This window comes from Perca fluviatilis, chromosome 11, assembly GCF_010015445.1.
Source record: "Perca fluviatilis chromosome 11, GENO_Pfluv_1.0, whole genome shotgun sequence".
NCBI lineage: Eukaryota > Metazoa > Chordata > Actinopteri > Perciformes > Percidae > Perca > Perca fluviatilis.
In genome coordinates, this window is record NC_053122.1 from 17,920,069 (window position 1) to 17,935,377 (window position 15,309).

At 42.2% G+C, this 15,309-nt stretch overlaps 1 protein-coding gene across 27 annotated transcripts in view; it reads left to right on the forward strand.

The window, feature by feature from the left end:
- LOC120567749 (receptor-type tyrosine-protein phosphatase F) overlaps positions 1-15,309 on the forward strand; it is a 179,909-nt gene that overhangs the window by 132,284 nt on the left and 32,316 nt on the right. For 13 of the 27 annotated variants that reach the window (XM_039814731.1, XM_039814741.1, XM_039814739.1 and 10 more), the window contains 6 exons: positions 632-732; positions 1,452-1,699; positions 3,236-3,314; positions 4,585-4,809; positions 13,117-13,271; positions 14,983-14,997. In XM_039814731.1, coding sequence (XP_039670665.1) covers positions 632-732; positions 1,452-1,699; positions 3,236-3,314; positions 4,585-4,809; positions 13,117-13,271; positions 14,983-14,997 — 823 coding nt within the window. The remainder of the gene's footprint in view (positions 1-631; positions 733-1,451; positions 1,700-3,235; positions 3,315-4,584; positions 4,810-13,116; positions 13,272-14,982; positions 14,998-15,309) is intronic. The other 14 variants (XM_039814737.1, XM_039814744.1, XM_039814758.1 and 11 more) reach the window with 2 other exon arrangements.

The following is a 15,309-nucleotide window of genomic DNA, read 5'->3' on the forward strand; positions in this document are numbered from 1 at the left end:
CACACGCAACCTTGCCCAAAACATATATTTTGAACATTATAGCTGGCTCTTTTTCTGTCTTAATCAGTGCCAGGTCTTTCTCATCTACCATTCAGTACAGTACAGTACAGTGTGTATTGATTTATAGAGTACTAATCTCATTACACGCTACAATCACATTACCATGCCTCCTCATCCTCCCTCCCATTAGACACAAATCTGAAGCATACTCAGCATGTACCTCCTCATGCATTTTATAATCTTATAAATGTGTGATTTCTTATTTATAACCAGTTGTGTGTGATGCCTATTTTAAGACACATGTTGCCACTCCCACTGCCATATACATATCTTGGTAATCACAGAGATCTCTGCCTGTTGTGTATGTCTCGTTGTGGCTTAGGGAGATGAAGGCTATTTTTATGTGATCTATAACCAAGCGTGAATGAGATTGTTGATGTTCTTGGTACCCCCCTGCGGCTTGTCAAGTTTGGTCATAAGGTATCACCATGGAATATATTTTCGTTGTTTACTAAGGGGGTTACTTGCTGTATTGTACAGTAGTGTGAAATTGAATTACAAGCAGAAACTACATTTTGTGGTGTACAAAATGTCTTACTAAGACATTAATCAAAGAATGTTCCAACCCTAGATTTTCCCACCCTGAACTTTGGTGTCAAAGCTGTCATGAAAACATCTGTCCTCCTCACCTGGGATTTGCCACCAAACTACAAATCCCAGGTGCCTTTCAAGGTGAGTGCCAAGATTTCAGCAATCCTGAAAAGAATCCTCATCCATTTATGCAAGGACAGACTCAAGAAATGTCACCATGAACACAATTTGCATAGACACACACTTTACCTTAATGATTACTTTTCAGTGGTTTTGTAAACTACAATACTTTGTTTTATATCATTGTAGATTCGCACATTTTTAACTACCAAAATACAATAGAAAAATTATTTAAAAAAAATTTATTGGAAAGCTATTTCTGTCATTGCTACTAAAACACAATGTATAACTTGCACTACTGTACATATATTTGTAACATAATTGTACTGTATTTCAGCACCACACTATCAGCTGTTAACACTTTGACCAAGGTGTAATGCAGTGACTTTACCCATTTGCACTGAAAAATCTAAAAAGCTAGATTTATGCTCATTTACGAGGTGTAATAATCTGTCAAAATGATATTATATCAATTCCCACCCCATGGTAATGGAGCAAAGACAACTTGAAGTGTAAAAAACTATTGGATATGCACCAATGGGCAAGTGTGACACCGAAGCACATGAGATGAGGTGTTAGATGAGATGGGCGCCTCCCTTAGGACCATGCTGCTTTTTTCCATGTGTATGTCTGTGTGTGTGGGAGGGACTAAGAGGAGAGAGTATTGCATTTGTCTGGAGGATATACATGTTGTGCATGTGTATGTTAACCTAAACCATAACTCCCTTGTGTGCTCACAGATCTTGTACAACCAGCAAAGTGTGGAAGTGCAGGGAAACCTGAAGAGGAAGCTGATCGCACAGCTGCAGCCAGACACAGATTACTCTTTTGTGCTGACAAGCAGGGGCAACATTGCTGGGGGTCTGCAGCAGCAGGTGTCCATCCGCACTGCCCCTGACCTGATCAAGACTAAGCCCAGCACACATCAGGCTCAGGGTGGCAAAATGACCATCAACCTGCCTAAGGTCCAGACCACCACACGTGTCAGGTCAGTACTGAGATACATTGGACCCAACGCACAGGCTAGCTCCGACTCTGGGCATAAATCCACCAATAAATGATGATTGTTGATAGCCAGTAGATGCAATTCAATTTTTTAAAATTAGCATAAGGAATAATGTAGCTTAATTTGTGTTTGATTCTTCAATTGTATAAACACTACAAAAGAGCAAGACAAGAAATGAACAAAGGAATTTGTACTTGAAATGTTTACATTTATCATTCAGAAGTTAATTCAACTGCAACTCTCAACAACCTTTCTTATAGCAACAGCAGCACAAGTGTCACACTTGTATCTGATCAATACTAAACTTTGAAACTTAAAACTTCAACTTTTAATCTCAGCCTACTTTATGACACAGCGGCTGATGATAATCGAGGCTTTCAACATCAGTTCAAGCTGTATTATCTTTTGACTCAAATTGTTAAGAGCAGAATTGTGCCTGACCCCGACGTGTAAAGCCTTTCCTTTAGACACACACTTACAGACACATCTGAGTAGGGAGTGCACAGGGTTGATTGGTAAAAAGATTACAGGGCTGGCCAGTCTCCAGCTCAGATTGACAGGCAACGTGCGCACGTGACTGGGAGCTGTGTGTGTGTGTGTGTGTGTGTGTGTGTGTCTGTCTCTGTCTGTGTGTGTGTGTGTGTGTGTGTGTGTGTGTGTGTGTGTGTGTGTGTGGGTGTGGGTGGGTGGTTGTGTGTGTGTTTGTGGGTGAGAGAGGGGGGTTAAGGAGTCTTGTTATACATGTCTTCTCCCATTCCCAGACTTGACTGACTGTTGAATCACAGAGTCGATGCCTGTAGAGAAGGGGAAAGAAGCAGCTGCTTTCACTGTCAGCAGCAGCTGATTTTACAAGTGGTTGAATGCCGCAGTGGGGCAAAAACTTTGAGCTGAAAGAAGACAGACTGGGAAAGAACACGAGAGACACAGCAAGAGAGAGAGCCAGCACATAAATAAACGCAGGCACTGATGTTTGGACATCGTGTACTCACAAGCACCTTCCTTCATTAATTACTGTTTAATTTTTTTTTTTTTTTTTTCTTTGACTTCTTAGTTTGACAAAAAATTTTAAAATTTTTTTTTTTTTTTTTTTTTTTTTTTTTTTTTTCTTCTTCTTCTTCTTCTTCTTCTTCTATTTTTGGTCTTTGAAATGATAGCAGTAAAAGAACACACACACAAGTAGTCACATAGCTGGTCCTATTAACCTAAAGAGTCCTATGGGGCTCTCTATTAGCTGAAGGCTCCTCTCCCTGGGATAGTGTTTGTTCCAGTCTACATGGCAGATGTTCTTAGTGATTAGCCATTAATTGGAGAATGCAGTGCCAATCTGCTGGTGTTCGACCTTGGTTGGACCCGCTTGTGTACCACTCAAGTTTTGAATTCAGCCCAGCAAGCCTCACAGTGAAAGTATGTCTTACTGAATGTTTTGACTGTGTTATTAATGCGCTTGGCCAACTTTGATCTCAGCGTGTATGTGCTTTAGTCAATCTGTCTTAACACAGGCTTTATTTTTCTTGGCAGGTGGTACTACATTGTGGTGGTGCCGGTGTCCCAGTCAACGCGGCGGTGGAAGAATCCAGACGAGATGGACCTGGACGAGGTGAGTGCCAGCCGATGGCTGATATGCTAATGTGCCAGGTCATGGGTCACCAATAGCATCTCCTGTTCCAACTGGGTAGGAAGTCACTGGTTGTAGCTAATTAGCTCTACCCTTCTGGGCTCAGGGAGGGGGGGTGGAAGGACAGAGAGATTTTAAACAATGACTCATTCGGGCAGGTGGGGAATGTCCTGATTGGATGCCAGGTCTGCAGACAGTACCCATCTGCTGAGTCCAACAGTTTGAGTGCACAGAGAATAATCTTAATCTTATATAGCTATTGATGTAAATGTTAAACAAGTGGCAGTTTTCAAAACAGTAATTACACATTACTTCTCTTCTTTCACATTTTTCTGTATAGTCTTTATAGTCAGGGTTTGCCAACTCCAAACAAAGTTTTACATAAGGTATTTAAATGAGGATAAAGATTTATGACTGCTTTATTATTCTTTTGAATAAAGGTCTTCCGCACCCACAAGAGAATTGAAGCTAAATGACATGCCTAAATATTAATAGCATAATTTTTAAGTAAACTGAGAGGCTCGTTGGTTTGGATCGCTATTGTTCAAGCTCCCTGAAGAAATAGCAGAAGAGACCAAGAGAGAGATGGGACTCCCTGAGTCATTAAACATTGAGCAGGCCATTGTCTCCTCCCTCCGACATAATGATTTAATAAAGCTACATCTGGAGCCGCACATGAGACATTGCTGACAGAAAACAAAATGCTGCTGAAAACACAATGCCGCAGTGCTGTATGCTCCTCCTCATTTATTAAGCAGGCTGGCAGTCATGCTGAGATTGTGTGCTGGAGCAAGCACTAATTGCTCACTTCGTAACTTGGCTGCATTGTTTGCAAAGTTATATCACTGAGCAAAGGGCATTTAAGCTGTGTGAAATCATTAACTCTTATTTGGAGGCATAGTTAGAACCAGACCTGGACATGTGTGAATGCAAAGGGTTTGTTGTTTTGAGATTTGAGAGAAGTTAGTGGATTGGTTGTTTAATGCACTAGAAAGAAATATTCAACTAAATAAATTAGATTTCACACACAACCCACAAAGATTTTCTTGCCCAAAGTCCCATTGATTGTTGTGAAGATTGAGCCTTTGACCTCAGTGTGTATGATGCTATAAATGAAGTCTCTACTAATAGCAAATGTATTATTACATTTTTGTTTTCTCCCTGAAAGGAGATCAGAGGTCAGGGTTCTACTCACTTTAACTCTTTGTTGCCAAACTTGAACTAAACCTTTGCTCTCTTATGTTTTCTACAGCTGCTGAAGTCAAGTGAAGGCCCTTCCCTGAGGCGCCGACGTCACCTGGACTCCTCCAAGCCTCACATTGCTGCCAAGTTGGCCTCACTGCCGACCACTTTCACTGTGGGTGATGAGAAGAGGTACAACGGCTTCTACAACAAGCCCCTGACCAGTCCGCAGGAGTATCTCTGCTTTGTCCTGGCCGTGCTTCGATACGAAGGGACAGACAGTGCTGCTAATTATGTAAGAGACACACGCACACAATGAATTAAAATTTCCATTTACTAATTAAGGACTGACAATCATTCTCGACAGCATAACCCATAGTAGTTTTTTTTTTTTTTTTATTCCTGGCCATTCCTGGATTTGTTAGATTAAACCTGAGCCTTTTCTGTTTTTTTGTACATGTGTCACCTTTTTTTTTTTTCGGACAAACAAAATAAGTTTATCACCCATCCTCAGACTCTAACTATGCTGCCCCTCAAGCGTTTCCATAATGGTAGCAGCAAGCGAAATTGATGTTGTTTTTACTGCCACTTACCCTTTAATACGGCTGCCTCTAAAAGTCATTGCAGCTTGTCCTGATAACTCCCTTATCAGTCGACAATGACATCAGAGATCCAGCTATGCCATTTCAGTAGCCAGCAGGGCCCCATGCAGATCTCTTTACAATGCTTATACAAGACTCTTGGCTTTTAAAGTGGAGACCCTATGCACTCGTCAAACAGCAATAACACGTAGGCCCATCTCTCCATGGGATGGTTTGGAGTAAACTTCGCTGCAGGAAAAACTAGAGTCTGCGATTGCTCTGGGCTCCTCCACTACCCGGGACATGCATATTCAGTAGCTGGGCCCTGGGCAACCACAGAGGGAGAGCAAGTGCTCCATGTCCGAAACCAAATCCCAGACTTTTCACCTATTTCTTTCTCTTCTCTCTCAGCTCTTTTTCTTTCGCGCACTCTCTGCTTCTCTGTGTCTCTCTCCCTCTCCCCATCTTTCTCGACCGTGAAGAGAGCAGAGGAGATTGATTAGTGTGGCTGGAGTTAAGAGAGAGACAAGGGCCTGGTCACAGGGCCTTGGAGTCAGTAAAGCAGGCCTGATTCCCTTGAAATGCTGCTTTAAATATGTCACTAACGCCACATCCCCCCACCCCGCAGTAATCCCCCACTTCCTCCGCTCAGAGAAGGGGAGGGAGGTGCGAAGGAGGCTATAGTGGGCAGCCATGATACACTTGACTTCAAAGGAGATGCTTAAATTGCTGCACAACACTCTCGCTGCACCTGCCAGACAGACCAGGTTGGCTCAGTGGTGCTCAATATGTCTTTTTCTGTGTACTCCCCCCTCCTTAAACTGTGTAGCACCCTCCCCCCTTTAAACTAAATAACTTGGATTAATCATGCTTCACTCACAAGGTGAGTCAATCAGTGTGCTTACCTTCACTTCGGTAACCTGGTTATTGACGCCTTCCTGCAGTAATCTTATTTCTTAAACTTCATGCAAATCAGACACCTGATATCCTTAACTGGGGTAAAGGTTTACAGAAACTTAGTTATCAGGGCTACATTGCTGGAGATTTTTTTATTGACTATGTATAAACTCCAACGGTTTTATAACAGAGTTTTTCAAGTGCACATGTGCATGACAAAGACTATATACAGAGAAGGTGTCACTCTGAAAGGGATCAAAGAAAAGATTGTTACTCGTTGCAGTGCTTCCTTGTACCCAAAATAATTCCAAAGTCAAACGCACAGGCTGAAAAAAGAAGCCTGAATAAGTTGACATCCACAGCTGAACAGTAGACGGTTTGCAGAAAATCAGACATGTGTGCTCATAGAAACAAGAAACTGGCAGTTTCTTTAAATAAAAAAACTCTCTTCAGGCTGCAGAGTCCTATTGTGTCACAGATTCACTCAAAATGCCATCCTTGGTTCAAAAATACAGTCGAGGATAGGAAAGAAATTCAATAACTGACCTGCCGCATACAGTAAACATGGGATATACAGTAACAAGTGTACTGCAGTGCATGTGAACACCTTGATTTCCTCATTACTCCCAGTGGCCTGGTTTCTTGTGTGCACGAAAACATACTGAATTCTAAGGTGGTGACTACAGGCAGGCTGTCATTGATCGCTGCACAAATCCTCTAACCGCACTCTTTGGGAAATTCCGATACCCCAGCAGTATTTGTTTTTGTCACCCCCAACGCGGCACTTGCAAACGTTTATTACCAAACACAAACGGGTACAAAAGGTAAAGCGTGCAGCGAGATCGAGCAGTTGGCAGAAGCTGCCTCTAGCAGGATCTTCACCGGACCCAGGAGAATAAGACAACAAGTACCGAAGTAAATGACTTGTGTCTTTACTACACTTCCTCGCCACCACCCAAACTCCCTCAGCGTAGATCAAACAGGACCGCCAGGGCTTAATAAGCCCTCGTATATCAATGGCCACGAGCAGCCAGCAGCGGTTGGAGTTAAGAAGAGAAGGAACGAAGGCAAAGGGGGATGAGAGAGAGAAGGAAGAAGAGAGTGTGCCTTCATGTCTCCCCAGCACCCAAGGCAGATAAACAAGCCGGGGGAAGTGTGAAATGGGATGATAGATGCTGGGTGTGTATAAACAGTATCATTTAATGTGAGAAGAGAGTGAGGGAGGGATGTAGCATGAAATATTGTGTGATGTGAGACAGAGAGGAAGGGTGGGGTTGGAGAGAGGAAAAGAGGAAAGCAACATTTTTGCCTTGTGTCCCGTCCAGCCTGTGAAGCTCGAATGAGAGAAAGTGAACTGTTGGAAGAGGAGAAGATTGTGCTAATGTGTGCTTTTCTTTTGATAAGGAAGAGGTGGGTTTATGGTGTAGAGAGGAACTGAGTGTTCAAATGTGTTTACCACAGTTTTCTGTTTGCAATTTTATCCAGACATTTATATTCTACTCACTCTCAACAACAATTGGCTTTGTAGCACTAATTCTGTTGGTGCTCTGAGCTCAAAACACACTTAACATGGAGGATTGGCTTCTTTTAAAATGTAAAAGACTTTGACAAACAATATCAGGAATTAATTATGAAAACACGTGTTTTTTTTTCTAGCAGAGAGTATGTAGAGTATGCTTATATATATATATATATATATATATAAGCATATTCAAGCCCACATTTCCATCATATAGGCAATGGCATGTTCAACTATGCCACGTCACTTCCGCTCCTAGACGCGTCTCCCTCTAGCGATCCCTCTAGATATCTAGATGCTTGGTATTCAGGCAGCTAGATAGGCCGTTTCTAGTGCTGAATGAGAAAGAGGGCATGTGAGGGAAAGATGGAGTGGAGGGGGAAAAAAGTATGAAGGGAGAACTACAGTATGAAGGAGAAGGGTCATCATACAGGGTATGCTAGACCCCGTAGCCACATTTCTGTTCCTCATAGATAAAGGCATACTCACACATGCTATCATCTTTCCCTCTCACTTTTTGTACCTCCATTTATTTCTCTTGCCTTCCTTCTCCCTCCCTCTCGCTTTCTTTCCCTGTGTCATGCAACAATGAGGAGAGTGTGGGCTCCTCAGCCTCCCAGGAGGTAGAGAAAGCGGAGGATACATAATGGCCGTCTTTGTATGTTTGTTTGTTTGTCTGGCCCACACTCCTGGGGCTTATTTAAGCCACTTTTGGACAGACATGGAGCTACCGGGGTCAACGGCGAATTGAAACAAATGTGCCGCATGTAGCGGATTCTGCAACTCAGAGGATGGTGGAGCAGCAGCTGACTAGGGAAGCTATGTATCCCACAGGCTAGATAGCAGACTCGATATACTGCTACTATCATAACACCTCTGCCTCCATTTCTCCCTCTCTGTCTCCTCACTCTCTGCCATCTCTCACCCACTCTCTCTCTCTCTCTCTCTCTCTCTCATGTTCTTTTACTCTCTCAGACAAACACTTACAATCATACACACACACACTCTCAGAGGGTGTTGCTACCTAGACAAACACACACACTTGTGGAGGCTCAGAGGAGCTTGAGAAAAGGCTAAAAAAAAACACACACTCTCTCTCTCGCTCTCTCTCTCTCTCTCTCTCTCTCTCTCTCTCTCTCTCTCTCTCTCTTACACACATTTGTTTACAATCTTTGCACACCATCAAACGCTTTCTCTTTCTCTCATTGACGGATGCACACATGTACCCGACACAAGCAAATACATTATTTCACTCATAATGCTCCTAGTTGTATATACAGTATCTACAGTAAAGTAATACTACTCATCTGCAGTGTTGACAAACACTGTAACAGTCATATACTCTCATGTGTCTCTTATTAGTAGGGATGCGGTTTAATACAATTTTGTCAAATCTGAATTTAATATTTTCTCCACTTTTTGAATTTGATTCCCTTTTTAAATCTATGTAGGTTTCTCAACACTTTAAAGCAACTTAAGTAACACATAACTAAAAAGACCAAGATCTGTAATCACTTTTCGTTGACTGAGAAGTTGTTGACTGAGAAGGCACTTCAGTTTTGAGTGGCAGCTTCATTATCTTCCACAACTTGTCAGCACAACCTGAAAATGAGATCTGAGCAGCATGCGAGAGGCCTTTTTTTAATCTCTTCCTATCTTCAGCCGAGTACAGACACCAGCTTAAACGGACAAAAAACTTCTATTGGGCTTTAATGCAAATTCCATATGTAATCAAGGTTAATTAGCTACAGTTGAGACATTTCAATCATCCAAAGTGTTGGTTAGCGGAGGTTAAAAATGAAAGGCCTGCTGCAGTACCTGAATGTTATATACATTGGTATGTTATCAACATGGAGCTGACCTTACCTCTCACATACACAAACCCACCCATGTCCATACTGTACACATACACACAAAGATTCAGAGTGGTAAGAGATACACATATGCATATACTTACTTTTATGTCTCTCACTGTTTCTGAATCACTTACTCTCAGGCTCACACATTCCTTCACTGCACCATCGCTCCATTGTGATAACACTCTGCGAGGCATTAGGAGCTGCGTGACTGAGCTTTTATCAGATATTAGGGCCGTTCAAATGGATGATCCCAGTACTTTGCCGTGACCAACAGACAAAAAGCCCTCTCTTTTTGTTCGTCCCTCTCCTTTGCTCTCACTTTTCCTCCCTTATCCTTCTCTGAAAGCACAGCTGCAGTCATTTGTTACACCACGGGAAAAAAAAGTTTTTCCCAGGATTCCCTGCAGGGCCATATCCTCCAGCCTTTTTTGGGCCCTCCCAAAGGAACAGGAAGCCTTTGGGTGTCGTCACATCATCTAATAGGTTCCTCCCAAAGGCACACAGAACGGGAGAGAATGAGTCTCATGTGCCCGGTGTGTGTATCTGTGTGTGTGAAAACAAAGACAAATTAAAGCTGCAAGCAGCGATGAACGGGCCCTCGCCCCTCCCAGCACGTCGGGGGTAGTGGCGGACGCCGCTCCTTGCGGCCGTGCATTTGCGTGCACACTTTGCGACACTGCAAATCATCACCAATGAAAAGGGAACTCTCTGCAGAGTTCAATATGATACCTCACACAATAGTGTACAAGAAACGGGTTATTAGTTATTCAAGGGGGCGTGGCTTAAGCATATGGGGCGGGGCAAACCATCACCAATTAAAAAGGAACTCTTTGCTGAGTTCAATGATACATCTCACAAGAGTCTACCTTAAACGGTTCACAATTTATGGAAGTGGGCGTGGTCTGTGTACATGGGCGTGGCTAGAGTATATATCTGTATATATATATATATATATATATATATATATATATATATATATATATGGTCAATATCACATGTAGACCACACATTCTAAGTTTCATGTAAATCGGAATAACTTTTGTCAAGATACAACCGTTCCTGTTTCGACAGCCACCTACAGGAAGTTGGTCCTCTATAACTTGCATATTGTGTTAGCTATCAAAATTCTTTTGATACGTTTTTGTCACGAGGGTACACCGAGTCTATACGCAAGTTTTTGTGCAGATCGGACTCATGGCCCAGGAGGCGTTAGACAAAGTAGGTTTCGTACTGTTTACGACAGCCACCTACAGGAAATTCTTTTGATAACTTTTTGTCATGAGGGTCCATAGATAAAACCTGCAAAGTTTGGTGAAGATCGGAATCACCGTCTAGGAGGAGTTCGAAAGAATGTAAAACACATGAATAATTAATAATGGGGCCCCCCTAAATAATAATTTGGGGGGTGCTATAGAGCCCGCTTACAGGTATTGGCCAAATCGCTGTAAAGTCTCGCAAAGCTCCCAGGTGTTTATGTGGGCGCCAATTTTTGTTTATATTGAGGCCGTCAAAATCGTGCCCAAGGGCTAAAACCAATTAGGGGGCGCTATAGAGCAACCATACCACTCCTAAGCCTAAATGTGAACTCAGATCAAAGAAATTTAATTTCTGCACATGGCTGCACAATTTTGAGTGTTTTGGTGCATCGTAAAGTCCTAAAACACCTGTTCGTGAAATGAAAACTTTCGCACGGAAACCAAGATGGCCGACTTTCTGTCAGGTAGAAAACTTTCAAAAAAATGCTCCATGGACAAGATGAGACCTATGTTCCCTCAATATTTGGTTACATTAACTTCTCATTTTTTTCCGAATCATGGCGCTCGTTAGGGGGCGCTACGGAGCCCCCTGGCAACGCCCGAGCCCAATCACTACAGAACTTTGCAATTTTCACCAGGTCTGACTTGTGTGCAAATTTTTGTGAGTTTTCGTGCATTCTAACCCACTCAAAAATGCGACAAAGGACTCAGAAAAATAATAATTCTTACAAAAACAATAGGTTCCTCGCACTTTCAGTGCAAGGCACCGTTGGGGTCATGCACTTTCGTGCTCGGGCCCTAATAAAAAAACATTGCTGCTGTAAACTACTGCTCTAATATGAAAATGTGAATCGTTTTACATTCCTACGTGAGTTATTTTGTGCCTTTGCCTAATATCAGAGCCACGCTGGTTTGCACATACATGACTAAGACATGCTGTAACGTACACCCATACTGTACGTTTTTCCAGCAGTTGCCCAAGAGTATGAGAGATAACAGAACTATATGACAGAACGCTGGACTCTTTTAGCTCATCTCAGCTTATCTTTCCAATTAATATCTGCCTGTGTGCCGAAGAGCAGGCTGCTGTGCGGCTAATGATCCGGATTACTGCTGCCTGCCGCCCCGCCACTCTCGCTGCTTGCTAGGAGCCCAATTTCCCCCCCGGACCTGCATCTCCCATCGTCATCCAATAGGAGGCATGCTGAGCTCTAATGAAAGATGTCTTGCACTTCCTTCTTCCTCTTTCTGTCTTTCTCATCCGTCACCTTACTCTCCTGCAGTTGGATCCCTCCTCTTTCAGACACTTTTAAAACACCATACTGCGTCGCCTCGTGCACCCACTTCTCAGACGCACACTCACACACACCTCCATCCCTTCCTTCCTTCCTCCCCTCCGTCATTTGAAGACAGAGGAGCATAGAGATGTCTCATTTACAACCAAGGTGGAAACGCACCCTCACCATTACCACCTCCTCCTCCTCCTCCTCCTCCTCCTCCTCCTCCGTCACGGTGTGAACACTAATGAAGAAGAGATGAGTCCTCTCCTGTGCCCCCATTTATCTCAGCGGCCAAGGGACATGCACTAGTCCCTGCTTCTCTATCTCTGCCTCTCTCACTCTCCTGTCTCACACTTGCTCTGTCATCATGTCTAACGTGATGCAATGCTTTAATAGAAACATAATAATAACTTCATTAGCCGAGATGGTTATTGTTTTTGGGAAAGTGTCTTTTGAGTTAGGTCGATAGCTTTAGAGCTTGTTCTGCTGCATCCTTGAACCATTTATTAGCATGAAATAACTTGGTTCTTAAGGTGCCAGAAACAAGAAATCTCCAGTCAGATATTTTAATTCCCTTTTCTTATGGAGGTAGACATATTTTACACTATATATATTTTTATATATTCGTTGTATCCAACATTGTTACATTAGCTACAGAAATACTGTATAATAATTGCCTGTTATTTTCATTTTTTTTATGATTTCTCTTGTTTTTTTCTTAATGTAAGAATAAGGAGTCTGAATGTTAGCTTGTCTGTCATTGTCTCCCAATTGTATGACAAGAAATGTATGACCCCTATCCTTTTGTAATATTTGCATCATCAAAAAAAAGAAGCTTTTTTTCCTTAGGTCTGTGTGTTACAGGTTTTGATGTTGCAGTTTTTCACCTAGCCAGTATACTTTGTGAAAGCCAACAAAACAGTTAAGAAAAATATTCAAATGTAGATTTAGACCAATTTTGTACATATGCAAGGGTTCCTGTGGTTCCTCTACAATTAAAAACTTTTATGTTTAACATTGAATATACCTTGACAGCATGCTAACCTACTTGTTCTCCCAAATTCTGTGTCTTTTTCCTGTGATGTGTAGACTATTTTTGGTTTTTAAGGAAAGTCTAAAAACCCTTACCCTTACACCTTGCAAACATGTAGCTCTGAAGTGACTTGGCTCTCATGCACCTGCACTTTCCCTCTTTTCTTTCCCCTTACAGATGACATTCTCAGCCAGTCCATACTCAGACCCAATCCAGGTCACAACAAATATGGCTCAGGGAATGGAGCAACCCGAAATGTTGTGGGTTATGGGCCCAGTGCTGGCTGTGGTCCTCATCATCATCATCGTCATCGCCATCCTGCTCTTTAAGAAGTAAGAGGCTGTTCTCAGTCATTCTCCTCTGTTTGTGTGAGGTTGAACTACAGTGACACTTATGTTTCTTTTGGTTGCATCAGGACTGTTAATGAGACATGCCCCCCCCTGCGACTTGCACCAGGCTGTTCTCACACCAAACTGTAACATTCGATTTCCTTACCATAATATACAGTGTGATGGTAAATAAACCAAAGGCGGATTGATTTGTCTTTCAGAAAATCCTCCATTTTTCCCCAACAGATTTTGGCCCAGTTGGTCGTTTTTAACAGCACTATGTGATGTGTCAGTTGAACTGGTAGCTGACATTGACTCCCTAATGATAGGAACAGCTTGGCTGTCAAAAACCCTTAGTTAGGAGTGAGAAATGTGTTTTGTCCAACACCATTGGCCATTTTAAAATAAGAAACTGAAGGCTGCAACAGAGGGCTTAACTAAAAGCTCAGTCAATATCTCTTAAAAGTACTTCAGCTGCCACTGTGCAGCACACTGTAGATACACGCAGGCCAACGAGGTGCTGGGGAGGTACAGATAAATGGATAATGATACAACTATGGCTGAAACGTTTAGTCAATACATACTGTACTGTACTGTACTTGCTGTACAGCACAACATGCTTTTCTATTTTTTATATTGTTGTAAATTGAATGGCTTTGGGTTTTGGACTGTTGATCGCCATTGGGCTCTTGGAAACAGTGATGGGCATTTTACATTATTTCATTATTTTATATACGCAATCATTAATCAGTTAATCAAACAAATAATTGACAGATTAGTTCGATAATAAAAATAGTAGGGCTGCAACCTATGATTATTTTTGTTTTTGAATAATCTGTCCATTATTTTCACAAATAATCTTTCACTATATAAAAATTAGAAAACAGTTGATGCCCTTCAAAATATTCTAGATTACAAGGGGATTTCATCAAATGTCTTGCTTTGTCAAAACGCAAGAAATATCAATTTTACTATAATGAAAAGCAGCAAACTCTCACATTTAAAAACCTCAAACTATTGGTTAATCAACTAATTGTTGCAGCCCTTAGCCTGTCTTTAGGCTTGTTAGAATTAAACAAGTATTTGTATGTCAACATAGCAGACAATAACGATAATGTGGTGTGGACACTATCAAAATACCATCTATCTTCTGATGGCCCCATTACAAATTCTCCATTTCACATCATAACTATTCTCCAACATGCCATCCACAGCCTTGCAGAATGCTGTGTGGCTGCCATCTCTGCCAGACTTACAAAGGGACTGGTTAATAATAGGCCTTGAGACAGCTCACTGCTGAGTAGCACATCCTCTGTCTGGAAGCTCTTTCTCCATGTAGACACAGATCGACAGGAGGGACTGTGTGGAGGTGGCTGTGTGCCCTTTTCACTGTGGACTGGCAGTAAATGTGCAAAGGAATAATCACACTCTAGCTCGGGTTGTTATTGCTACCTGCGTATTCGCCAAGACCAATACGAGCAGCGAACAATGATGAGGTTATTCTCAAAAGTCTCCAGCGAGTGTTAAGATAACTTTTTACGCTGTTCTTTCCAGATGTGGTTTAGGTTTTTGGAAGAACTAGATTTAGCTCTCTGAAAATAGTACAGAGATAGAGCAAACTTTGAATAAAGAAGCTATACAGTAGAGAAGCTGTAGGTCCATATGGATAACAATTACATATTAATCCCCCCCCCTCTTTTGCCCTCTGTGAAAGCAGCAAACAGGAAAGGTGGGTATTGTCACTGTTATATTAGTCTTGACTTCCTCTCCCACCACCCAAGTCCCTTTCATTTGTGTTGTGAAATTGGTGGTATTCATCAGCTCTTTAGGGTTGCAGGGTCAGTTTACTCTCAGCTCTGAGATTACACAAAAACTTCCATTCAGGAAAAATCTTTAATCTGATTTGTTCTGTTTTACAAGACATGACAAACAGCTGACTCTGCAGCCCTTGATAACTGGGGTCAAAGGAACCCCCAGGTCATGTCTGTGTACCCGTGCATGTTCCACATCTAGTGCCAGTGTTCCTCCTCAGATCGTCCTG